General features: G+C 46.2%; 1 protein-coding gene across 8 annotated transcripts in view; it reads right to left on the bottom strand.

Moving 5' to 3' along the window:
- The window catches only part of CYFIP2 (cytoplasmic FMR1 interacting protein 2), a 131,533-nt gene that overhangs the window by 92,950 nt on the left and 12,083 nt on the right, over positions 1–26,500 (bottom strand). For 6 of the 8 annotated variants that reach the window (XR_002646926.3, XR_016392833.1, XR_016392834.1 and 3 more), the window contains 9 exons: positions 21,121–21,260; positions 19,263–19,352; positions 13,444–13,521; positions 11,576–11,677; positions 9,218–9,399; positions 7,273–7,369; positions 5,850–5,978; positions 3,224–3,328; positions 1,006–1,097 (listed from right to left, as the gene is read on the bottom strand). Coding sequence is in view for 5 of the 8 variants with exons in the window: in XM_022590243.3 (XP_022445951.1) it covers positions 1,006–1,097; positions 3,224–3,328; positions 5,850–5,978; positions 7,273–7,369; positions 9,218–9,399; positions 11,576–11,677; positions 13,444–13,521; positions 19,263–19,352; positions 21,121–21,237 (992 nt within the window). In the remaining 3 variants the exon portion in view is untranslated. Of the gene's footprint in view, positions 1–1,005; positions 1,098–3,223; positions 3,329–5,849; positions 5,979–7,272; positions 7,370–8,787; positions 8,903–9,217; positions 9,400–11,575; positions 11,678–13,443; positions 13,522–19,262; positions 19,353–21,120; positions 21,261–21,375; positions 21,696–26,500 lie in introns of those variants that run through there. The other 2 variants (XM_022590244.3, XM_022590245.3) reach the window with 2 other exon arrangements.

Genomic DNA, 26,500 nt, shown 5'->3' with positions numbered 1-26,500 from the left:
TGCGCTGTAGAGAGAATTTACTATTTCAAAAGGAGCTCTGAAAGGGCGCTCCAGAGAATACTCAGAATGGTGGCAGACTTCCTCATGCCTATACTTTGGCATGACTTTCCTTTTGAGGTCCTTGTGTAGGGATGGGGACACCATCACTTGAACCTCAGGTGGCCGAGAATTCACGCAGGGAAAAGTGAAGAAATGAGTTCAGCATTCGGGACTCCATGCTTTTCCTGAAAGACCTCCTCATACACCAGCAGCCACTGGGTTATGAAAAGACTTAAACCAGCTTTCCCTGGCAAGACTCACCTGCTGTGGCTCAAAGCTGGTGGAGTTCAAGGACACTCCATTTACATACTTTTAAGGCCCTAATACCCTCACCCCTGACTAAAGGATGGTCGGCCCCACTCTGTATGGAAATGCAGGCAGAAACCTCCTTAACAAGGCCAGAGATAAAAGGGGTGGCCAAGACTGTAGCCGAATGTCCCCCAACTTCCATGAGGCGCTGACACCCCAGATCTTAGCTCAGATCACCTAGAGTGGTGGTTTATAAAACAACATAAGGAGAGGTCGTCAACCCGCTTCACAGTTGGAACCGTTAGAACAATACCCTCCACGGCATACTTACTGCATGGACACAAAACCTGAAGAGAGAACCAGTGTGATGAAGAACAAGGCCATCTCGCTCTGCCTGACCACTGAGGGCTGGTCACTCCTCCCCCTTCGCAGGGGAAGGAGGACTCCTGCCGTTCCCCTGCAGGCGGTGTGGGCCACCACAGGAACAGAGAAGGGGCGGGGCTGTGCTCTGAGCACTTTTGAGCCCTGGCAGCAAAGGGCAGGTGCAAAAGGGCTCAGAGCACCATCCACTGCTCCCCTCTGCCAGGCGCCAGTGATTGGACAGAATCCACCTGCCCAGGGCTCTGGGGAGGGGGGAGGGGCTGAAGTGGCCCCTCAGCCCCCTGCCCGGGCTGGGCATCCTCGGGGGAGCCGAGAGACATTACGGCAGGCACTCACTTGGACTTGTTCTCTTCATAGTGAGCACTGGTCTTAATGTATCTGGCCAGCTCTATCTGCATGTCGCCGAAAAGGGGCACCACCTGCAGCTGCTGCAAAGGAAGCAAATACAGTGCGTGAGACACGGAGGGAGGGGCCAGGTGGCTGCCTTCCGCCGGGGGAGACAGGCCTCCGTGTGTGCCTCTGGGATGACCCCCAGTTTCTGCTTCCAAAGATGCTACTATGTGACCCTGGAACCACAAAGAGCCCCAGCCAGAGTAGAGGTCCTCCCATGCCTCCAACCATCCCTATGTTCCAGCAACTGAGCCCAGAGAGGCAAAGTGACTTGTCTAAGGTTACCCAGCAGGCAGAACAGATGAAGAATGAGGACCAGATGGTCTGCCTCCCAGGGCAGGGTCTTTTCTGCTCTAATTTTCCTTGGATTCGAGGTTCCTCGCTGCTTTGAGCTCTGCGAGTGGGTGCCCAGATGCCACTGGCTGAGCATGACCTTCTTGAGAAACTCCACAACGTGAAGTGATTGAAACCTTTAACACCTAACACCAAAGGGCAGACGATTCCCATCCGAAGACCAGGAGTAATGGCGAGGAGGCTGGTATTTTCTGTCTGCTTCTTAGGCACTAGGCACTGTGCCAAGCCCTTCAAAACCAGAGGGTTTCTAGGGCAGTGAAACTATTCTGTATGATACCATAATGGTGGATATAGATCATTATACATTTGTCAAAACTTACAGAACGCACAATGCCAAGAGTTACCCCTACTGCAAACCATGGACTTTGGGTGATAATGATGTGCCAACAATGTAGGTTCATGGACTATAACAAATGTACCCCTCTGTTGGGGAGTTTTGACAATGGGGGAGGTTGTGTATGAGTGGAGGCAGGGAGTATATGGGAAATCCCTGTTCATTCTGCTCAATTTTGCTGTGAACCTAAAACTGCCCTAAAAAATAGTCTATTAAGCAAATCAGAAAACAGTATTTCAATCCACAGAATAACTGGGTGAGGTCAGTACTAGTATCGTTCCCATTTAACAGATGGACAAACTGAAGCTTTGACAGCTGAAGTGATTGTTTTCAATCACTCCTAGAAGCTAAGGAGCTGGGATTATAACCCAGGGCTTTGACTGACCTATGTGATCCCACTGAATCCTCAAGGGAACCCTATAAAGTAGATACCCTTAGCATTGCTGTTTTTCAAGCCAGGGAACTCAGTTTCAGAGAAGTTCTGTGCCTTTCCCAAAGTCACCCAGCTATGAAGTGGCAGAGCGAGACTAAAACCCAGGTCTTTGTGAGGCGAGATTGTGGTCTTCCACTCCACCCCCACCTCATTCATGTGGATTTAAGGCAGAGGCAGATTTGGCCCGTTCTCCCAAGATGAGCTCTTTTTTCACTTTGGGCAGCTCCAGAGAAAAGTGAAAGTTTCAGCTTCAAAAAGAAGCCAAGCCAAGCCACAGCATGCCTTTTGGTGACTTATTTCCCTCTTAACCTCCAAGAGTCGGTGGGACCCAGGCTTGGCCACACCTTTGAGGGATTCCACTTTTAACTGAAGCCTGGTTTTCCCGCGTCTGACCTCAGAGGCTCCACTCCAGGCCTGAAATGGCTAGAATACACTGACAACACGGAATTCACTTCCCAAGGAGAAAACCCCTTTGCGAAAACCTCAAAGGCAAACCAACAAGGTTTTATTGTTAAAGATTTGGGGCAGAAGATCAAATCTCTGAGGCGCTGGGATGGACTGAGTGTGGGCTGGACGCTGATGAAGCATTCTGCCCAGAGGCAGGGAGAGTGAGGGGCCTCTGGTGGGCCAGGAGAGGCTGTGCGCTTGTGAATGTGAATCAATGTAAAATCCAGTCTTTATTCCTCCTGCTTCTGTGGGCTCTGATATATACTGAAAATTAAAGCGGGCTCTGTCTTCTGGGACGCACCTCTTTCTTTAGATGGCAAGGGATTTCAGAAAAGGGAAAAAGCAGTATGCAGAAAGAATCACAAGGCCTCCCAGCCGAATCCCAGCTGAATCCTGAGACTTAGGCACATGCCTTCTATAGTGTAGATTCCTCTATCCAGGGCAGCTGGAGGCCCTATCATTCTATTCTCCTCCTCCTGGGGTCTTTAAAGCTACAGTTCAATCAACCAGCCCCACTACTTGCTGGTTCATTTCATTCCTTTCCCCAGAGAGACCACCCCTTGGCCCCCTGCCCAACCCCAGCCCCAGGTGCTGACCTTAAAGAACTTATCGATTTTGCTGAGGTTGATCCTCTTCTTGGCATCCAGTTTGTAAATGTTACTGACGTTTCCATCCATCAGGTAGAGACCAAAACCCATGACCTAGAGTGAGAAGAGGCAGAAGCCAGTCACATCCACTGGAAAAGTTTCAAACAACCAACAAAAGCAGATCTGTGTCTGTGTTCACATCCCCTGTAGTGACACATTCTGTGACAAAAACCCATGTGTCTTCAAAAAAAAAAAGGGGGGGGGAACCCATAGGTCTACTTTCAACCAGAAATTTGATTTCTGTGAAGAAATGCAGAGGACTCTTTCATATATTATCATGGCGGCCACTTCTTGAGTCCTCCCCCATGGGCCAGAGTCTGTGCTTTGGGATTTAGCAGGCGTCATCCTTCATTCTCACAACAATCTTATGAGTCAAGTTCTACACAATAACCTTATTCTACGGACGAGGAACTGGAGACACAGAGAGGTTAGACAGCTTGCCAAGGTCACACAGCTAGTAAGCTGCAGAGACAGGATCTGAACCGGGATCTGACAACAACATGTAGGCACTTAGATCCTTCTTGAGAGGAAGGACTGAGTGGTGCTGTTGCTGCATCCCTGGGCCCCAGCACATCACAGGCACTTGATGAATACTCACTAGATGGTAAATGGATGTGAAACTATTCACCCCTTTCTCCAAGGAAACTACAACAAAGATTCCCAAGGAATCTCATCGGTGACTTCATTAACAAAAAGAACACATTTTTGCCTGACAATGCCCTATAAGCAGGTTGACAGGCTGATTCTTGATATTCCAGTCCATACAATACTTTCCTGAATGCTGGCTTCTTTTGCTCTTTTTGTCAAATGTACAACAAGCCTGAGGAGGCCTGAATAGCTAGGTTGAAAGCAGCTTCCCTCAGCACACAGTTGCTATGTGACTGGGGATAAGTCACGTCTGACACCTAAGGGAGTGGACTAGAGGATGGGCGTTTGCATTTTGCAGTTCCACAGGGTGTGCACCAGACTTTTCCATTTAAGGTAGAAGGCGCTCCCTGGTGGCATCTGAGTTCACTAACAAACTGCAGAGACAAGCAGTGCAGGAGTCCAGGTTGAGGAGGCAGAGAATTGAGAGGGAAGAAGGTTGGGAAGCTGAGACGTGGGAGGATTAAAAGCAGGCAAGAGAAAAGAAGGGCCTGAGAATCTGATGGCAGCATCTAACGATGCTTGGTGGACTGGGGTTTAGCAACCAACTTAGTGGAAGCAGCAATTCTGGGCAGAGCTATGGTAACTGCCCAGGCATAGCACTGGGGGTGAGAGAGACTGCTGAGCTCTGGGTGACTTCTCTGGATTTCTGACTGTGCAGAGCAAGCCAGAGTGAACAAGACACAAAGCCACACTGTCCTGCAAGCTTCTTCGAGATGTTATGGAAATGTTAAGAAGGGAACACCAACAGGGCTGGGATTCTTGAAATAGCAGGAGGCGACATGGAGAGGAAAAAAAAGTCAAACCAGCATCGGAATTTTGAAAGGGGAGGTTCTGGGGAAAAACGAATCAAAAGGGGTGATGCATATGAATGGAGAAGATTATTCATTTCCGGGCTATTGTTGTCAGAGGGAAATTAGAAATAATCTAAGCAGCTAACGATAGAATAATGGCTAAAGAAATTAAAGCTCATCCATATAACATCACTTAAGGGCTGCATAATCTTCCAAATGCATTTAATGAAGTGGGATAAAAATTACACGCGCACAAAATTTATGTAAATTGCATATGTAAATTACATACATATGAAAATATATCAGCACAGAAAAAACGAGAAAGATATACATCAAAATGCTAAAAGTGTTATCTCTGGATGGAAAGATTGTAAGAGATTCAATTTTTTAATGCTTTTCTGTATAGTCCAGATTTTCTACAATAATAAAAATTACTTGGTAATTAAAAAATGAAACTTGTAAACCGATGAAACAAATGTGACCCATTTGGCAAAATACAGCAAAAGTTTGAAGATTCTGCCTTCCCCTTGAGTTGGCAGTTTTTTTCTCCAGGATGTCTGGCTAAACAAGAGTATGGACACGAAGGTGTTCTACAGAGTTTCAATGCAGTTTAGCAAACAAATATCCAACCACAGGGGATCTGTTAAATAACAATGTCCCCATTCAATGGAACACTTGGCAGCCATTAAAAATCACATTGTACTGGCTTCCCTGGTGGCACAGTGGCTGAGAGTTCTCCTGCCGATGCAGGGGACACAGGTTCGTGCCCCAGGACGGGAAGATCCCACATACCACAGAGCGGCTGGGCCCATGAGCCATGGCCGCTGAGTCTGCACGTCCGGAGCCTGTGCTCCGCAACGGGAGAGGCCACAGCAGTGAGAGGCCCACGTACCGAAAGAAAAAAGAAAAGAAAAGAAAAGAAAAAAAATCACATTGTAGAAAGAGCCTTAATGATGTCTGGAAAGGTGTATATGACATATTCAAGGCAAATAACAGGTTACAAAACACTATATGCAGTAAGATCTGTATCAATGCTTAAGTAAGAAGAAAGAAATATTAAAAACAAATGATTTTAAATAAGAAGGAGGTGAGAGGGCAAGCCCAGGCCCTGAGGTGTGTGACGGAGGGAGCTGTACCTTGAGGAGCATGTGCTTCTCACTGGGGGTCAGATACATCTTGTTCTCGTAGTAATCCACACAGATGTTGACAATGTCGGCCAGCAGCTCCTCATAGCCTGGGATCACTTCCAGTTGCTGGTGGAGACACTAAACAGCAGTGCCCCCCCACCCCCGGTTAGCCACTGTCCTGCATCCTCACACACACACCACCCAGGATGGACCACCGCTGGGCCCTGGGACAGTGCCCGGCCTCACTGACTGCCCCAGGTGGAGGGGAGCCTGCAGCCTCTCTTCAACGTGCCCACAGTGGTTGGTCAGAGCTCCTGCACATCCCCCATGGCAGGGACCTGCTCCCCTTGGGGCCTTGCATTGTATTTCCTGGCAGTTCTGATGGTTAGAAAGTGCATTACTGGGCTGAGCTGAAAGCATCTCAGCTAGGCCCGTGGTCATCCCAGCTTAGTTTTGACAGTGTGGACTGAGCCCAAGACGTCTTCTCAGATGATGGTGGGAAGACCAAGCCCAGTGGAGGAGAGCTGGGCCAGCAGGTGTCTCCGTCCTGGCAGGACACAGCAGTACAAAGACATTTCCTGTACAAGAAGGCCTGAGGTCTCCACCCCAGGCCCCTTGTCTCCAAAGGGACACACTGGCCCATGGCGGGGTGTGCATGGGGCTCAGGCGTGGGGCTGGGTCCCCGGGAAAAAACCTGAAGCCTCAACACTGAGGAGCCTTCTGCAGGTAACACAGAGCAGGGAAGGCCCAGTGAAGCCCTGAGAAAGATTTTAGCCTAGAAACCCTTTGAAGATTGAAGGCCCCTCTCAAGTTTAGGCCTGGGTCCTGCTGACATTCCTGCCGGTGCCTGTTTAGGTTGAATTGAGAGATGCACAAGACAGGTTATTTTAAGTCAGGCAGAGCGTGAGAGCCACAGCTGCGTGGGAATACCCTGGCAAAGTGGCGGCAGCAACTATGACTACATCTTTTTATGTCCTTGCTGTCTATCAGGCTCTACACGTTAAGGGCTTTTTATATAGTATCTCATTTATTTCTCACCACTGTCCTATGAGTGGCAAAACAACAGTCCCATTTTACAGACGAGGAAACTGAGGCTTAGACCTTGCCCGAGGCCTCACAGTGGGTCAGTGGAGGGTCGAGGATGAGAAAACAAGGCGGTCTAACTCCAGAACCCAAGCTTTCAATCTACACCGATGCAGAGGCAGAACACTGGCTAGAAGGTTTTCAGAGAACAAACTCCGGAGAGGGTGAAAGGGCCATCTGTGGTTGCGAGGGGAGACTTAAGTCTGCAGCTTAAAGCCTGAGTAGGGCAAAGGGGACGGCTGATCTGAACAGAGCTCCTCTGCTCGTGGCCCACGCCCCCACACCAACCTCCAGGCCCTGGCCTGCGTCGCGGGATGCCAGGCCAGGACTAACATGGGTTTGCCATCACCTGGGTGATCCTGTTGTGATTGGCCAGGAACATGGACAGGTTCTGTGACTCCTGGATAGACTGGGGGTCCGCCATCTTCCGCAGGAACTGCGCCGCCCTGGGACGGGGTGTTGCAGAGAGGGATGCTCAAGCACAGCCGGCCTCAGCTGGGCCTCATGGACCCCATCTCTCAGCTAACCCGGATACACTGTCCCTGAGGTTAAGGGGCTCTGAACATCACAAGTGACTCTAACATCAAAGGAGAGCGTGTTCTGGAGTCATTTCATTAGGAGCTGTCTGCACCCTTGTAATAAGGGTATCTGAAATTAGGAGGCAAGAACGCACTGAAGCTCAAAGACCAGGAAAGTTTAAGGGCAGCTAGCATCCCGTCAACCAGCTTGTGGTAGGACAGAGCGAAACGGGCATCCCTGTGCCTCACAGTGTCCTCCAGTGAAACTGCACGGTAAGTCACGGAGAAGAATCACAGGCAGCAGGATGTTTTGTTTTCATTGCGTATTATGTTATTTTTAGGAAAACCTCAATGTTTCTAAACATTGTATGGAAAACCAAAGTCTATTTAACCTGACGGGATTACAGGTGAAGGGATGATGGGTGTGGGGAACACTGCGGGACTTAAAGGGAGAAAACCACAGCACTGGGACTTCTCCAGCCTGACCTGGAGGTGGAGGTGATGCAGCCCGTGTCACGATGGACCGTGGAACACAGACAAGACACCTGTCTTGCTCATGACCCTAGCCGGTCCACAGAGCACGTCGGCTGTGACCATGATGGAAGTAGCTGGCCACATCTGGGGAGAATTTGTGGGGAAGATACTGTACCATGAGCTAGCTGTCTATGGAATCTTTGTGAAATTGCCATTTCTGAATGGGGCTCTGTCTTCTGGGTACTCCCAGGTTTCAATTCACTCAGGAGGATAAAATGGTGAGGATCTGTATGTTGTCTGTTTTCTCCAGTTACCATGGAGCCCTGGGAGAATGTGGCTCCGGAGGGGGACCCTCTTCAGCAGTGACACAGAAAATCCTTCCCAAGAGATGTGTACAGACACCTTGGAGCATATCTGAGCCTCAACCAACACAAAGTATATTGGCTGCTTTCGCCTGCCCTCCCCCACTTTTGGATGGCTGTATCCAAATTTCTGGAGAGGACTGACCCCTCCACCCCCCTCAGTCCTTCTTTCTTGTGAGCTGACACTGACCTCCAACTGACCCCAAGGACGAGCACCCCTCCCATCAGCACCACCCCAACACACACATACATAGTATAGCGTCTGATGGAGGGATCAGCACATGACCCAAGCTGGACCAATGACAATCCTCCTTGGGACTTCTGCAAAAGTATTTGCAAGGAGGAGCATTCTTTCCGTCCTTAGGAGCTGGGGTCACTACATTGGCTGGCGGGACGCTTATAGCTGCTGGAGGCCACACAGGGTATGAGCCTGCCTGAGAATGAAGCTGATACTGAGGAAAGCTGAGCTGAGAGGTAGAGGGAACCAGACCAACAATATCACCTGAGTACCTGGATCAAGCTGACCAGGACTTTTCTGTTCTGGGAGCCAACGCAGTTTCTTCTTTTACATAAGCAGTTTGAACTGGCTTTCTGATTCTTGCAGAGAATGACTCCTGTGACCATCTGATGATTCTATTAATCACAATATAATCTCAGACTGCATGGGACACAGAAAATGCTGCTGCTCCACAGGTGGGGCAAATGAGGATTTGATTCCACCTTGAGACAGAAAACCCTGCCAAGACCCAGTTCTCCAAAACTCAGCTCTGCACCTTATTCCTTAAACTGCAGAAACAGAGGCAGGCCCCCAACCCCACTGTGTCTGTGGACTGGCTAGCTTGGTTCCGAGAAGGAGCCTCTTAGAAGGGCTCTGTTCTCTTCCTCCCACTGGTCACTGGCCGGCGGCCCAGGAAGATGGGGGAGGGGGAGGGGCCCTGACCTCTTGTAGGCAGAGTGATCGTTCTTGACGCTGCACTTCATATTCTTCAGCTCGTCCAAGACTGCAAACATGTTGATGAACTTGCCCAGGGTCAGGAGGTAGGCCTCGGAGACAAAGTCTTTCCTCCGCTCAGCGTGGCACAGCCGTTTCACCTCACTGCAGAAGCGTTCGATGGCCTTGCGCTGCACGCAGAGGGGCAGCGGGTCAGGATGCGGCGGCCTGGTGGGGTGCCTCACTGCTCTCTCTGGTGAGGTCGAGCCTCCCCTGGGGCCCTAGTCAGAGCCTGGACATTTAGAGAAAGGCAAATCTGCCCAGAGGTCTTTCTCAGAGGTGTGCTGAAACACTAAGCTGATTTCTAGAGGGAAGCCCAGAACCTGCCCCCAAGTGAGTCAAACCAATGAATTCATTCACCACGCCCTTGCTGGGAAAACACTGTCTTGTTCATGTGTGTATCCCAAAACCTAGGACAGTGCAGGCACCAGACAATAAGGGGGCAGAGATGGAGAGTGAGAGGGATGCTCAGAGAAAGAGGTTCATTCATCCAATAAACGGGTGTTTACTGAGCATCTTCCACTTGCCAGGCACCATTCTTGGCCCTGGGGTGAAGCAGGAAACAAAACGGAAGAAAAAGTCTGTACCAGAAGGAGCTTATATTCTAGTGATGGCTGGCAGAAAACAAAATAAACAAATTCTCTCTATTAGAATGTGATAGGTACTATGGAGAAAAATAAAGCAAGGAAAGGAGATAGGGAGGCCTTCAAAGACCAGATCAAGCCACGCTTTCTCCTTCCAGAGTCTAACACAGCTTTCTGGGATGATGGAAATGTTCCATACCTGCTCTGTCTAATACAACAGCCACTCATCATATGTGGATACTGAATACTTGAAAAGGCGAGTGCAATGGAGGATCTGCATTTTAAATTTTATTTAACTCTAATTCATGTAGCTAGCCATATGTGGCTACTGGACAGCACAGCTCTAGATTATCTCAGCTCCTCCCTTCTCTAAATACCTCCTGTCAGGAGGCCCTCAGTTTAGCACATACTTAGTTTTAGGGTAGCTTTTCTCTCTTGAACCTGCCTTCCCGAAGAGATTTTAGGTTCCTCGAGAGCAGGTGCATGATGCTAATAATAGCAGCTGCCCTTTGTTAAACCTGCTCTGTAATGAGGGCTCTACAAACAGGGCACTTTACAAGCAGACCTTATTTATCCCTAGAGAAAACCTGTGAAATAGGCATTCTTTCCAAGGTAAGAAAACTGAAGTTGTCAGAGGTCTGAAATAACTAACAGAACACAGTCAGAATGCGACAGAACCCTGGGCTTCTCTGCCTTCGAGGCTCTATCTGCACCTTCCCCAGATGTTCCCATCTCCCTCCCCCAGAAGGCCAGCACAGAGCTGGGCGCAGGGCAAACCCTGGGCCAGTGCTTGTAGGCCTACTTATGAGGCTCATAAATACACGTGGAGGGCACAGAGTGTGTGGCAGGACTCCCACCCGGGCAGAGGGTGGTCTTAAAGCCATCAGCCTGCATTCCTGAATGGCTTCCAGATAAGCATAATAACCAGCTTGCCCTCTTACCTTTCATTCAGAGGAGGCTTTGGCTGTCTTTTCTCTTTTCCTCCCTTAAATGCTCATTCTTCTTGGCTTCCCAACTGGTCTCCCTGCTGCCACCCTTCTGCCCTCCTGCCCCTGACACCTGTGCTGCCCCCCACTTCCCATCCATCAACCACAGAGCAGCCAGAACACCTCGATCAGATCATGTCGCCGGAAATCTCCAGCGGCTTCCTGTGGTGCTTGAAGAAAATCCAGGTATTCTTCTCCTGGCCTGCAGTGCCCTGTATGAGTAGGTCCCTGCCTACCCTGCTCACTATGCAGCCTCCCTGGCTTCGTTCCATTTCTTAAACATGTCATGCTCCTTGAGGCTTCAGGGCCTTTGCCTTTGCAGTTCCTTCTGCCTGAAACCCCCTGCCCCTGGATCATCACCTGCCAGCCTCTTTCACATCATACAGATCTCAGTTCAAACATCACCTCCGTGGAGGCCGTCCCTAAAGCTGCATCCATGTCGAAGATACCCTCCATGCCAGAGGTTCTTTAATTGTATTTTATTCACAGCACTTGTTCTGTTGTGTATTGTTAATTGTCAGTCTCTCCTCCCACCCAGAACACATTCGTCTGCCCACTAGAATGTGAATTATATGGAGGGAGAGGCTTGTCTGTCTTGCTCACCCCAGGGTGGGTATGGGGCACTAGAAAGTGTTTGCCGAATGAATAAATAACATGGCACAGAAATCCAGTACCAGTGTCTAGAAGCGTGGGGACCTACTCAGGTGTCCTGGTCCAGACCCACCCTAACCCCTCACCTGAAAGTACATGAACTTCATGAGCTTAGTGACCTCCGGCTCCAGCACCTCCACTGTCTTCTCATAGATCTCCACTCGGTTGGGCTGCTCGTTGCATTTCACCTGTGGGGAGACAGGGGGTTTCGCACACCCTGGTTTGCCCAGGTGGTCCTGGTTCACACCTGCTGTCTTATTAACAGGGCCCGTTTTCACTGTTGAATGCACCTCATTTAGGATGATCAGTGGTATGGTTACCTAGTGAGAGGAGGCTGGGGTAGCCCTGTCTGACATTCTGATGGGGGAAGAACTGCTCCCCAGACACTGGCTGCAAGAAAGAAACCAGGTGGTCCCCAGAACAGAACCCTCCTCCCCTTCAGTCTGTTCTGTGCCCCGCCCATGAGATGTACACACGACTACGTTGAGCTGCACAGTCTCCCTCCTGCCGCCTCTGCCCCACTCCTACCCCAGTACCCCCTACTCCTATGTGGGGGCCGCTGCCTGATCCTAAGCAGAGAAAAACGTTCTGTCCATGGCTCTGGATGCACTTGGGACAAAGTCCCCTGGCCATACTTGGGCCCATTAAGAAGCCCGTTTTCTCTGCCCAGTGGTTTTCAGCACATCAGAATCCCGTGGCAGATGTGTTCACAGCATGCACACCCAAGGCTGCTAACAGGTCACTGAAACTGGAGAGTGAGCAAAGGGTAGTAAACACAAGGACATTCTTCACACCGTTGTATAGAAATTCTTAAAATGGAAGCACCTAGCTAAACATCCAGAAGTCGATGATTAAATGGATAAAGTATGATGCATTCATACACTATCATTATGTAACTGTTAGGGGCAATGAGATAGATCTCTGACCTGAGGTGGAAAGATTGCTACCATAAACTGATGGGTGGAAACAGCTGCAGGACAGGAATGGTAATTTAATCCCGTTTTTATTCAACAAAACACAAAACAGTGTGTGTGCTTGTGTATCCATATATAATACAGGTATAGAGAATCTGAAAGGGTGCGAAAACCAAGCTGTTAATAAGTAGTGAGCTCTTGGGGTTAGGATTGGGAGCAAGGTAGAGGAATGGTTTCTGTTTACACACCTGTGGCCTGTTGATTTGGTTACAGTGGGACCTAAGAATAATATGATAACTATGATAATGGTAAAAATAATATCTGTGTGTGTCAACATGAAAAAAGTCAGTTATAAAGAATACAGTGTAGGGCTTCCCTGGTGGCGCAGTGGTTGAGAGTCCGCCTGCCGATGCAGGGGACACGGGTTCGTGCCCCAGTCTGGGAAGATCCCACATGCCGCGGAGCGGCTGGGCCCGTGAGCCATGGCCGCTGAGCCTGCACGTCCAGAGCCTGTGCTCCGCAACAGGAGAGGCCACAACAGTGAGAGGCCCACGTACCGCAAAAAAAAAAAAAGAATACAGTGTAAAAAATTCAAGTGGCAGAACCGTATAAATAGGAAACTACACACTTTTGTAAATGACAATAATTTACAAAATAATAATCACAGAAATATTCATGATGTTTGAGGAAAGAGAGCCAGATGACTATGCAGCAAAGCGTCCACAGTGATTATGCTTTGGTGGGAGGTGGGGGATTTGGGTGGTGGAGCGAGGGGTGAGGATGTCTTGCTTTTTACTTTCTACCTTTCTGCAGTGGTTTGGGTGTTGTACAGTTAGCATATACTGCTTTCAAAAGAAAATAATACTGAGCAATTTTTAAAAGCTGGCGTCAGTTTTACGGGATGCTCTCTGAATGTTTTCAGCGCACCCCCTTGGGTAAGAGGCCCTGCTTCACTCCCTGCTGCCTGGAGAAGGTCAGTAATCTGGACGGGGGCGGGGTGGAGGGTGGAGGCACCCCCTGAAGGGGCAGGACTGTCTCACCTGGGGGATGGCCCGGGAACAGCTGCGCCAGGTGTATAGCATGACCGCATACTCGTGCCCTTCCTCCAGCATTTCATTCTGAAAAGCAGAACATGCTCAGCAGGGAGAAACTGCTCCGGTGCCACAAGACTTTTCAACAGCCCCCCACTCCCAGTCGTCGCAACTCACAGTGTGGTCTGTGGACCAGCAGTGTCAGCATCACCCGGTGGTGGTGGTAGTGGTGGTGGGGCTTATTAGAAATGCAGAGTCTCAGGCCCCTCCCTGGGCCTATGGAATCTGAATCTGCATTTCAGTAAAATTCCCCGGGGACTCACACTCCCAGGTGCACAATAAGTTTGAGAAGCAATGGCCTAAATTATCCCCATCAGACACTCAAGGGCTCTACAAGCAGGACACATTTTTCAAAGACAGATGGCTACCTCAGAAAGGAGGGGCAGATCCACTAGCTCCAACAGCAAAAGCTGTCCCAGATAAACAGCAAGAAGATAAGCAAAACAGTTTGTACAGCAGATAGGTTAAAAAACACAGAGTAATAATTATGAAACTATAATATTGTGTATGGAAAAATTTTGGTGGAATACATACCACAACTATGAATAGCAAGCTCTCTGTGGGGATGGATAAACAGGGGCTTTCGCTTTTCACATCACACGGTACTACAATGTCTGCTCTTTTATAAGAGCCCACTTTACTATTTCATAAGCAGGAAGACGGTTAAGATTAAGATTTTTAAAAATAATACAGAGCAGATGGCAAAACTAACAACAGCACGAAAAACAAATCTGATGACTCACCTCACCTAGTAAGTGCTTCATGGGAAAGAGCCCTAATCTCAGTGTCTAAATATCTGGGCTGAAATCCCAGCTTCATCACTTAGCCCTTTGGCCTTCAGGAAGTCACTTAACCTAAAACTCTCCATTTAGTCATCTGTTTAATAATAATGTTGTAAATAACAACCTCAGAGAATTTTATGAGAATTAAATACAATACAAACATACATACACACTAGGTAATCTGTAAAGGGAGTTAAGAGTATTACTAGGGAAAAGATAGTCTGGCAGCTCCTCAAAAAGTTAAACACACAGTTACCATATAACCCAGCAATATAACCCTGCTCTGAGGTATGTATCCAAGAGAAATGAAAGCATATCTGCTCACAGAAACTTCAACACTTGTTCACAGCAACATTATTCTAATAGTCAAAAAAACAGAAACAACCCAACGGGTGAATGGATAAATAAAATGTGGTATAGCCATGCAATGGAATAGTACTCTTCTGTAAAAAGGAATGAAGTACTGATCCATGCTACAACATGGACGAACTTTGAAAACATTATGCTAAGTGAAAGAAGCCAGACATAAAAGGCCACCTATTATGTGATCCATTTAGATGAACTGTTCAGGATAGACAAATCCATAGAAACAGAAAGTAGATTAGCAGTTGGGGGGGAGCAGAATTGGGAGGGACTGCTAAAGGTTTGGGGGTTTCTTTTTGTGGTGATGGAAATTAGATAGTAGTGATAATTGTATAACACTGTGAATCTACTATTAAAACACTGAATTGTACACTTTAAGTGGTGAATTTTGTTATATGAAGGACGTCTCAAAAAATACAATAAAAAGAGTATTACTAGACCATCTCTTTTGTGAATGTTTGTAGATACAAAAATGAACCTTTACTGATTTATTTTTTAGCCCACACATCATATCTATTTCATAATATCTTCCTAGCACAAGATCAGATTTAATTTGGAGCTTATTACTTTTTAAAGTTTTGTTTTCAACAGCAAATGTCACTGACGAGTCACACTTTCAATTCTTAATTTACAGAACTCTTTAAATCAGTAACATGTTGTGCTTGAGACCACAGAGAACCAAGAATCAAGCCTGTGGGTCTCCTGCTGCCGTTGCTTCAGAACACGTGTCAGAAAAGGGAAGTGACAGTAATGCATAGGGAACATGTGTCTACTTATCAGCACTAAACTGCCCACTGGCAGGTATATTCCCATTCACTCAACCAGTGAACCTTTCACTGAGTGCTCACGGGTCCCTGGCTTGGTGCTATGTGCCGAAAACAGGCCAGTGAACAAGAATGATGTGGACTCTGCCTTGTGGACAGTTCAGCTGACCATCAGTCAGATTTGTTGTATAATCATGCCTGGAATGTAGAGGTCAGGATGGTGTGTTGGACGGAGCTTCAGGAAACTTGAGTTCTGGTCCTGGCTCTGCTTGGACCCAACTTTTATCTGCACAATGTCATGGTTTTCTTATTTAGAGGCAAAGAGTTGGCCTAAATCACTGGTTCTGAGTCCTGGCTGCACGTTAGTCACCTGGGCAACTTTGAAAACGCCTGATGCCCAGGCTGGGCTCCAATGGAACAAAATCATTATCTCTGGGGAAGGGGCCCAGGCATAAGTGTGTGTTCATGCTCTCCAGGTGATTCTAATGTGCAGCCTAGGTTGACAGCTATAGGACTAAGGATCTCTCAGGTCCTTTACCTTGATAAGATTCTGTAAGTCCACGATTTAAACCCAATGTGAGTTCAGTTCAAATTTCAGATAGTGACAGACTGTACCTCTCAGCACTTATTTGGACACTCAGCCCCCATCTCACCCCCCAGCAAAGAACCCTTGACTGTTCCTCATAGGTGGTCAATTACATGGTGGTCAATTACTCCTCTTTTCTCTGGCTATCCTGCCCTTTGAGAAATTCACCTTGCCCCAAAGTGGGCAGGAGAAATACAAGAAGATGAACATCTAATGAAGCCTCTTGCTGCTGATAAAGCTACTCTACAGAAAGATTTAGCAAGGTACAAGGAGGAAATTGTTGAGGAAGTGAAGTTTTGGCATTATCCACGAACATCAACGGTACACCCTATCTGAGACCCTGCCTAAAACCATATCAACACTATCCCTGTGTTGGTAGAACAGCGGCCCCAGAAAGATGTCTGCATCCTAATCCCCAGAACCTGTGAAAACAATACCTTACACAGCAAAAGGGACTTTGCAGATGTTATTAAGTTAGCAGCCTTGAGATGGGGAGATCATCCTGGGGTATCTGGTGGACCCAGTGTAATGGCAAGGGTCCTAATAAGTGAGAGGGAGGTGAGAGAGTCAGACCAGGAGTCGTGAGGATGGAAGCAGAGATGGGAGTGGTGTGACGGCTGGATGCAAGGGGGCTGAGTCAAGGAATGTGGGCAGCCTCTAGAAGCTGGAAAAACAAGGCAACAGATTCTCCTCTAGAGCCTTCAGAAACGAACGCAGGCTTGCCCACACCTTGATTTTAACCCTGTAAGACCCCATGCCAGGCTTCTGACCAAAAAAACGGTAAGCAACTAACTTTGTGTTGTTTTAGGTCACCGAATCTGTGATAATCTTCTGTTACAGCAGCCATAGAAAACGAATACAATCTGCCTCCAAACCGGCCCTTCCTCTGACTTCCCTACTGGTGTCCCTGACCTGGTATTTCCAGGAAACCTCAGTCAGCATCGTTGTCACTCCCATGGGCCCCAGCACCCAGCACACTGTGAAGCCAGGCGGAGTCAACCTCCAGCGCCTCTTGTATCCGTGTCCCCTTAGCCATCCCTCACACCATTGCCCTCATCCGGCCCTTGACACCTCCAGTGTAGATAGCTTTAACTATCGCCTCACTCACGCCTCCTTACCACTTGTTCTGCACAAAACTAACAAATGAAACTTATTCCTCAAGTGTATTTCTGTTCACATTTCTCCCATCAATGAAAAATTCCCATTGCTACTGATTTTTGATTAAATGAATTAAAGCCCTCTATTATGGGCTGACTTGTGTCCCCCCGTGAAATTCGTATGTTGAAGCCCTAACCTCAGGACCTCAGAATGTGACTATATTTGGAGACAGGGCCTTTAAAGAGATGATTAAGTTAACATGAGGCCATTAAGGACCCTCATCCAATCTGACAGAATTTGGACACACAGAGAGACACCTTACATGTGCCTGCACAGACAAAAGGCCGTGTGAGGACATCGCCAGAAGGCGGTCGTCTGTAAGCCACGGAGTGGCCTCAGGAGAAAGCAACCCTGCTGACACCTTGATATTGGACTTCTGTCTCCAGAACTGGGAGGAAATAAATTTGTTATTTAAGCCACCCAGTCTGTGGTATTTTGTTATGGCAGCTCTATCAAACGAAGACAGCCTCTATGCACTGACCCTTATCTAATTTTTGATAAATACCACCAAGAATTTCCCTATATGTACTTCACAGTCCAAACCCAGGCAGTCTCTGTGCCTTTTGCCTCTGTGCCTTTCCTCATGCTGCTTCCACCAGCCGGATGCTCTCCATCTCATCCCTGACAGATAAAATTCTAATTGTGTGGGACAGCAGAGGTCAGTGGAAAGAGATCAGGGCTGGGAATCTTAAGTCCTGGATTCTAGGTTCAACCTTGTGATTTACTAATTGTGGGATCATGAGCAACCTGCTTATTAACTTCTCTAGGTCTCAGTTTTCTCATCCCTAAAATGGGAATAATGATCTCTTTGCAAGTCACAGGGCTATTATAAGGTTCCAATGATACCACGTATAAGAAAACCTTATATAGTTTAAAGTACCATTTATATATGGTATAAATATATATATTACATATATATTATGTATATATAATAACCATATATTATATATATATACGTGTGTGTATATATATATATATATATAAAATATGTGGTTATAATGTGTGTGTGTATGTACAGTATACAAGCCTCTACTCAAAACCCACTTCCTTCATCAAGATTTCTCTGAGCCTCTCAGGGCCCCTTAAAGACTTTGAACTTTCACCATGCCTTTTACCTTTAACTTTGTATATTTTTATTTGTTTGCAAAGAGCCATCTAGAGCACAGGTTTTGTAGTCAAACAGATTTGGGTTTAGCTCTGCCATTTGTCAGTGGCAGGACCCTGAGTAAGTTACTTAACTTTTCTGGACCTCAGTTTTCCCCACCCATAAAATGAGTATTGTAATAGAACCTTCTTCAAAGGGTTGAGGTGAGGATTAATTAAGACAATGCATTTAAAATATCTGCACAGAAAATGTTCAATAAATGGTAAGCCTGTCTATTTCTACTTGACTCATTGAGAACCAAGACCAGCCCTATCTGTCCTTGCATATCCCCCTCTCCAGCATTTAGCAGGGTCTCTCCAGGTACCAGGTACACAACATTTATTGAATGAATGGGCAGGGAGTGGTGAGACAGGCTTTAGGCTATCGCTGATACAGTGAGAAAGGTCCACTGAGCCACAGGCAGAACCTGTGAATGAGAAATTTGGAATTCTTTAAATGTCAGCGATGCATGAGGATGAAATCAATGAAAGCCCAAGAAGGAAGGGTACCCTCACAGATGGGTCAGACAAAGACCCATCAAACAACGGGTCCCTCTTTGTGAATGATTTAGGCCACCAGTAATGTGTTACTCCAAACCTTTTTTGAGAAACTTTGTGCTTTGGTCAAGGGCCAAAATTCCACACAGCCAGTAATCTATCTATAAAGCATAAAACAAGGCAGGATCTAATCAACTGTTAACCCCCAAAGCTAAAGAAGCTCAGGGAAGTGAACAGTGGGTATACAGTTCCGCCCCAAAGGTGAGCAGGATTTGCAAGGCTGGAAGATAGGAACAGTGTGCCTCCAGGCGCTGAGAGGGGATGGGTGGGGCATGAGGATGGGCTTGAGGAGATGGATCTGAGGCAGAGTGTTCTTGGAACAGCTGAGCACATGCCCCCGGCAAGAGAAGCTGCCCACAGCCCCGCCCCCACCAGCAGGGGGCACGTCTGTCCCTGAAGGTCACAGAGACTTACCATGCTGGAGTGGACTGTAGCCTGCTCAATGTACCTTGCAATGCCTGTGACAAACGCATTCCTGTCCTCGAAGTTTGTGTCAAAGTTAGCCTGCAGGAATTAGAGAACAGGAATACTTGGTGGTTGGAAAACAGGTTCAAGGTGGCTGGGTGTCCAGGGAATAAACCGCTGCCAACAAATGCCCGAGTTCTCTGTGGAAATCTATCCCCACATCACCCTCTCATCTTCTGCCAAGAAATCCCACCCTGAATCCCACTGGGCAGGAGCTGGCTACAGCCAGGGCCTGCATCTGCTTCCCATGGGTCATCAGGTTCACCCAGGGAGCCTCGGAAGTAAAGGCTTAAACCATACAAGCCTAAACTAAATAGCTCTTAAAAGTGAAGATGTGTTTTTTTTTTTTTTTTTTAGAAAGAAGCAGACTCACAGACATAGAGGAAAAACTAGCGGTTACCAGTGGTGGGCAAAGGGAGGTACAAACTAGTGGATGTAAAGTAGGCTCAAGGTTGTACTGTACAACACTGGGAATGTAGCCAATATTTTGTAATAACTTTAAAAATTGTATAAAAAAATTTTTTGAAAGATGAAGATATTTAAAACAAAAGGTGAAGAGGTACACTGCTTTGATCCAGCAGTTGCAAAAATACTTGCCCAAGGGTGCAGATACATCTGTACAAGAATAATAACTGCAGTATTTTTTTAATAAAAATACTGAAAACCATCCAAATATCCATTAACAGCAAAAAGCTAAATAAATAATAGTATATCCATACAATGGGCTCATCTTATAAGTACTATGTGGTGGTGAAATACAGTGTGGTAGCATAGCAGTATTGTCAGGAAAAATACCCATAATAAATTTTAAGTTAAAAAAGCCAAATCATAGAGCAACATAATATAGTGTCATTCTCTTTTGGTTAAAAAGAAAAAATGATATATATACGTGGTAAAAAGGTGTGTGGGTATATATACGTGTATATATATATAGACACGGTTACAGGGAAATTTTTATTTGTTATAAATACTTTGCTGCATTGCTAATAATAAAAGAGATATTTACATAATTAAAATTTAATCTGGGTTAGAAAATATGAATAAACCAAGTGGATGAGTTGAACCTTCAGGCATGTGCATAATAAATCTAGCCATTGAATGAAATTTAAAATATACTATGCGTTTATATTCGGTCTCATTTAGCAGTCCAAGAACTTTCAAAAGGTCAAATACAGCTAAAAAGCTAAAAATTTCCAATTAACTAATTCTTTCATAACATGGTATACTTGCCCAGCACACCCAGACAGGGTCTATTTGCAAGGATGACTACAGCTGCACGGATGCCCTTCCCACCAAGCCCAGGTGGGATCTCGGTTTTGAGCAATCTGATCACGGTTTGTCACAAGCTTGCCTCTCAGGCAAAAGCAAACAACTGTGACTGGCTTCCCGGAGCCATTATCGGCTGTGGGGAGTTGAAGACCTCTTGTCACATACATGAAGGAAAAGTAATTACCCAGGCAGGCTCTAGGGGTTTCTAAATTGCGATATTTAATTCATGAGGTCAGAGCTGCCAAAACCTTGGTCGGTGCTGCAGCAAGAACAGCCGGGAAGGTATTTGGGGTCAGAACGGATCAACAAGCCTTCCCCGAGGGAAGAGAAACAGCCCTGGTATACATTTACTAGCTTATCTATTGCTTACACTCAGCTCCACCAGCGCAGCAGGGACTCCACCAGCTGATGACCTTTCACCTTCTAGATGCAGGCATCCCACTTCCCTCTGCCTTCAGGGCAAACCCTCTCAGGGGATCCCCAGAATTCCTGATCCCACCCCCCACCATCTGGCCCTGGTGCTCTGGGAGGACTTAACCTGGTACATGATGGAGGAAGGCGGGGGTTCGATGCATGGCTGCTGGTCAGGGAGGGGCAGCTCTTCCAGCAGGTCCACGTTGGACAGGGCATCTTCCAGGGTGACGTGGGTGGTCATGGCGGCAGTTTCTGTTTTCTGCACTGGGGGGGATGGAAGAGAAGGAAACGGAGAGTTTCAGGGGCCTTCAAACACTTCTCCCAAGCTCACCCTGTCCAGGCTCCTTCCAGAGAACCCGGGGAGTTAAGAAACACGCACCGAGACCGCTTCCACTTGCTACTTCTTCACGTGGTGCCCTCAACCCGTGCCTGATATCTGAGGATCTCTGTACAGTTTACGAAGTACTTTTTTATGTCTATTGCCTTGACTGAGCCTCACCACAACCCTCTGATGGCAGGTGGTCTCATATCCACATAACTGATGGAAAAACAAGGCTCAGAGAAGTTATGTTGACACTCATACAACCACAGTGACCAGGAGCAAAGGACCTCAAATTATGCTTGACGCTAGAACACGGGCCAAAGCCAAAGTCAGCCTCCAGCTTTTGTTATTCAAGAAGATATTTATCAGTTCCACTCTTAAATTATTGCATAACACAAACATCCATGATTGAGAGAGCCAAAGATTATCAGCTTGAAACCAGAGTGTGAAATTAAGCTGGGAGTCAAAGAATTCAGACTCCAGCAAATTTAACCTTATTTGCAAAAACATCAGAGCCACTGTCTTCCTTGGCCTGGACATATGGTATGTTTTGTGAGCCACACCAAACAAATCAGCCCAAAATGGACATTTTTGTGTCTCAGGCCCTGGCAGACTACAGTGGGTGTGATGAGAACTTTGCCAGGCAGTGAAGCTGAAGAGGTTCTAAACAGCACCTACCTAACAGGAGCTAACTGCTATTTTAAGAACTCAGCACTGAGCAAACAGAATACTCATTTTTTAAAGCATACGTGAAACATTAATTAAAAATCATCATGATTTAGAGCATAAAACAAGTTCTCACAAGTTCCCCTAAATATGACCTTCTAGAAGTCACATTCACTGACTACAGTGCAATAAACTTAGAAATCAATAATGTAAATTATAACAAAGAAAAAACTCCGTATCTATGAAAATTTGTAAAAAACATACTGCTAGGTTATTCATAGCTGAAGAGGAATTCAAATAGAAATTGTAAAATATTTAGAACTGAATGCATTTCATAGGAAATAAGAAAGCAGAATTAAATGAACTGAATTTTCCACTCAAAAACCTAAAAAAGGATAAAAATCAACCCCCAAAAATGAGAATGCAGATATTACTAATTACAAAAGCAGAAATAAATGAAGCAAAAAACAGCAAAACAAAACAAATAGTAGACTAGGTGAACAAAAATCTGAAAACTGAGTTTTAAAAAAAGGTTAATAACATAATAATAAGGAGTACAGCAACTTCTAACCCTTTAGCATATTCGAATGAGGAAACACGGAGAAGGCTGCCTGTGCTCCGGAGAGCGCCCTCCCTCCCTTCCCATCCCTAATCCCAGGGAAGCCTGAGACCTGCTTCAGGGCTGGGGTCTCAGAGTGTCAGAGAATTTGCCTCACTCATTAGGAAATGTGGTGTCAGAGGCCAGGGCAGAAAAGGACCAGCGACAGCAGAGCTGGGCCCAGGCTGTGAAGGGCTGACACAGTTGCAGAGTGCACCCCACGCAGGCTGCCCCTGTGTCTCCTTTAGGCTCGGCTGGGAGGGCAGATGGGGCTGAGCTGCTGACTACCGCTTCACACTTCACTGAGTTCTCAACTCACCTCCCAGTCACACGCTATGGCAACAGTGAAGGCCACATCCAATGAGGGCACGGGGGGCGGGGGGGGGCGGGGGCTCAGAGGTGACTGCCTCCTCTGCCTTCTGCAGGTGCCTGGCCTCACGGAGGTGATTTCAGGCCCTCTCCACACCTAGGCTGCTTCCTCTGCTCTCTTCTCTGCCCTGAATTCTAAGTGTGGCATTCAGTTCTACAGCAAAACCATTTGCCAATCCACAGAAAAGACTGTCTTCTTTAGTACATTAATGTTAAGTCCATTTTGCAGGAAGGGTTAATGATTGTCCAGGGCATAATGATCTGTAAGCTCCAAAGCCCTAATAATTCTCTTTGTTAATTCAAATAATAATAAAACTAACATTTTAAAGCCATTACTCTGTGTCACTCTGCCAAGCACTCAGCTATTTTAATCTTGCATCAACCTTATAAAGGTAAGTACTATGATTATTCCCATTTTACAGATGAGCAAACAGAAGCTCAGAATTTAGGTCACTTTACAAGGTCAAGGGCTGGCAAGTGCTGGAGCTGGGCTTGGAACCTAGGTTTGAAAGGCCTGGAGGAGGGAGGGAGATGCAAGAGGGAAGAGATATGGGAACATGTGTATGTGTATAGCTGATTCACTTTGTTATAGAGCAGAAACTAACACACCATTGTAAAGCAATTATACTCCAATAAAGATGTTAAAAATAAATAAAATTTTTTAAAAAAACAAGGCCTAGAAACAACTATTTATCTATGACTACCAGGGCTGTGTCAAAGGGACCCAGGGGCCAAATTGAGGCAGCCTCCATTGGCCAAAGATGGGGTGATCTGAGCACCAGTTATCACAACTCAAGGGACTTGAAACAATATCAAATATATGTGAATCCATGAGATCATAAAGACACTTAATAAAAACTTGGTTTTATGCCTTTTGTTACTACTGGAGGATGCCTGTGAACCAACTTTTACGCTGAAAATCAATAAATAAAAGGAAAGAAGCAAACACTAAACCAATCTTTCCTATACCAACTGTACAACTGGATAAATGAATTGCAGGAGAGAGAGATGCTTCTCTTTATAAAGGTATTTCTTTTTTTCCCCCAGAAATATTCACAGAATTAAAATATCCCTAGCTTCCAACCCCTAGTGAACAAATGGATGTAGGCACTGATCACCAACTGCTGCTAACATCACTACATGAGGGACAACCAGATATTATGTGCCTCCTGATGGAAAAACACACCATCACCTTACAAAGAGTGCTGAACTCAAAACAAAATATCTGAATCTAATCAAGCCTTTGATACAATCTGACAGGAAATACAGAGGACAGAACATGTTAGAACACACCACGGTGAGGTACTCAGTAAAATACAATCTATGGGAAAGTCTGCTGGACAAATGGCTGAGCATCTTTAACAAATAAAGTGCAAGGGAAAAAAAAAAAGAGATGGAGGGGGAAGTTATAGATGATAAGAGACTTAGACTATCACATGGTTTTACTTCATTTGGATCTTATTTCAAACAAACCACCATAAAGATGAAATTGTAACATATATGAGAAAACAGGAAAATTTCTCTGGCTAGTTACTGACTCGATATTTGACAATATTAAGGAAACTGTTACTATTTTTTAGATGTGACAACAATATTGAGGTTATATTTTAAAATAGTCCTTATCTTCGACAAATACCTACTAAAATATGGATAAAAGGATACAGGGGTTTGCTTCCAAATCATATTAGATGGGGGAAGAGTGAGAAATAAATGAGACAAAATCACCCAAAGTTAATAACTGTTGGTCTTCCCTGGTGGCACAGTGGTTGAGAGTCTGCCTGCCGATGCAGGGAACACGGGTTCGTGCCCCGGTCCGGGAGGATCCCACGTGCCGCGGAGCGGCTGGGCCCGTGAGCCATGGCCGCTGAGCCTGCGCGTCCGGAGCCTGTGATCCGCAACGGGAGAGGCCACAACAGTGAGAGGCCCGCGTACCGCAAAAAAAAAAAAAAAAAAAGTCAATCCTGTGTGATGCTTACACACAGAGATTTATGATAATTTTTAATCCAATTTTATGTTACTTTTATCTTTGGCCACGCCACCCAGCATGTGGGATCTTAGTTCCCTGACCAGGGCTTGAACCTGGGCCCCCTGCAATGGAAGCTCAGAGTCTTAACCACTGAACCGCCAGGGAAGTCCCTCCAATTTTAAATATGTCAGAAATGTTCCATAAAAACTCCCAGCTCAATGTACACAATCCCAGTTCTAATCTGTCTTCCCTTCCTTCATCTTCCCTGACTCCTACTATGATCTTTACCTTCTCCTTCCTCCTATAACCTGGGTTTCTTCTAAGCTTCTCAGATTCTAAAATACTCATTTACCAGAATAACCCTTAAGATTTTCCCCTTTAACACAATAATACTCCCGTCCTTCCCTTGATCAGAATCAATAAGTGAACGACCTACAGAGCCAATAAATTAGGAGTCTTTATTTCCATTACAAATATAGCTTCTCTAATGGATTTCTCTGTTTCTTTGTAGATCATTCACTGCCTAAGGGAGAAGGAAATCAGACATTTTTAGCCCAAGTGCTAGAAGTCACTGCCAACTCCACATCAGTCAGAAAGAAAAAACATTCCGGAAATTTTATCAGAGGTATACATGAAAAGAAGTACTTCTTTTCCAGCGCAAATGTCCTGCCTGTTATGCAATCTTCCAAAGGAGGAGAATTCTTAATATTGAGTCTACGACCACGTGGTCATTTTGTCACTTTGCAAGAGAAATTAATAAAATATTAAAAAAACTAACACTGTTCTGGGAGCACCATTTACCAGACACAGCTGCAACCTGCACTGTGGGGCATTTATGGCAGATTTAAATTCAGCATCTTCATAACAAACGGAAACTCAGGGGCCTGGTTTCACCGAGTAGTAATAACACCAGGCTCGCGGGCAATCTACTTCTGAGAAGGTCCTGTAGGCCCCGTGCCCGACCCCCTCCACCCCTCCACCCCCCCCACCCCCCCACTGAGATGACTGACAGATCCTGAACAAGAAGCAAGGGGCCTCACAGACGCAGGAAGGGCACTAAGAGAGCCTGGCTTTGGGAATGCAGGTTGCTATTCTCTAAGCAAAAGCTCTGCATTGTTATTTTCTGACTGACTTTCTGGAAGAAAAACGAAAAAAGTCAGAAGGTTTAATGACATGGAAAACTAGGCTAAGCATGGTGGGTAAGCTCGAGTTCTGTGTTCATATCCGCCATCTGTTACTTCCTAGCTGCATAACCATAAGTATGTTCCTTAACCTCTCTGAGCCTCCGTTTCCTTATCTGTAAAAGGGCGATGATTAATAATAGTCCCTGCCCTCAGTGATTTATTATGAGGATTATATAACATTACAGCACGTGAAATGCTCAGCCCAACAGCAGGCACACAGCAAGCACTCGGGAAATGTTAGCTAGTCGGATGGCCTCTTTTTAAGAGAGCGAATGGATGAATTAAACATTGCAACAACTCTCCTACACAAGAGCAAGGCATCAGAAACATTACACTAATTCTTAACTCTACAGATCTTTCATTTTGATTTCCTCAATCATAACACCCTTGCAGGTTCGA

The sequence above is a fragment of the Delphinapterus leucas genome, chromosome 3, assembly GCF_059928025.1.
Source record: "Delphinapterus leucas isolate spDelLeu-1000000601 "Yukka" chromosome 3, BTC_Dleu_Yukka2, whole genome shotgun sequence".
Lineage (NCBI taxonomy): Eukaryota > Metazoa > Chordata > Mammalia > Artiodactyla > Monodontidae > Delphinapterus > Delphinapterus leucas.
The sequence above is the reverse complement of the archived record's forward strand: the minus strand, read 5'-3'. Positions and strand labels throughout refer to the sequence as shown.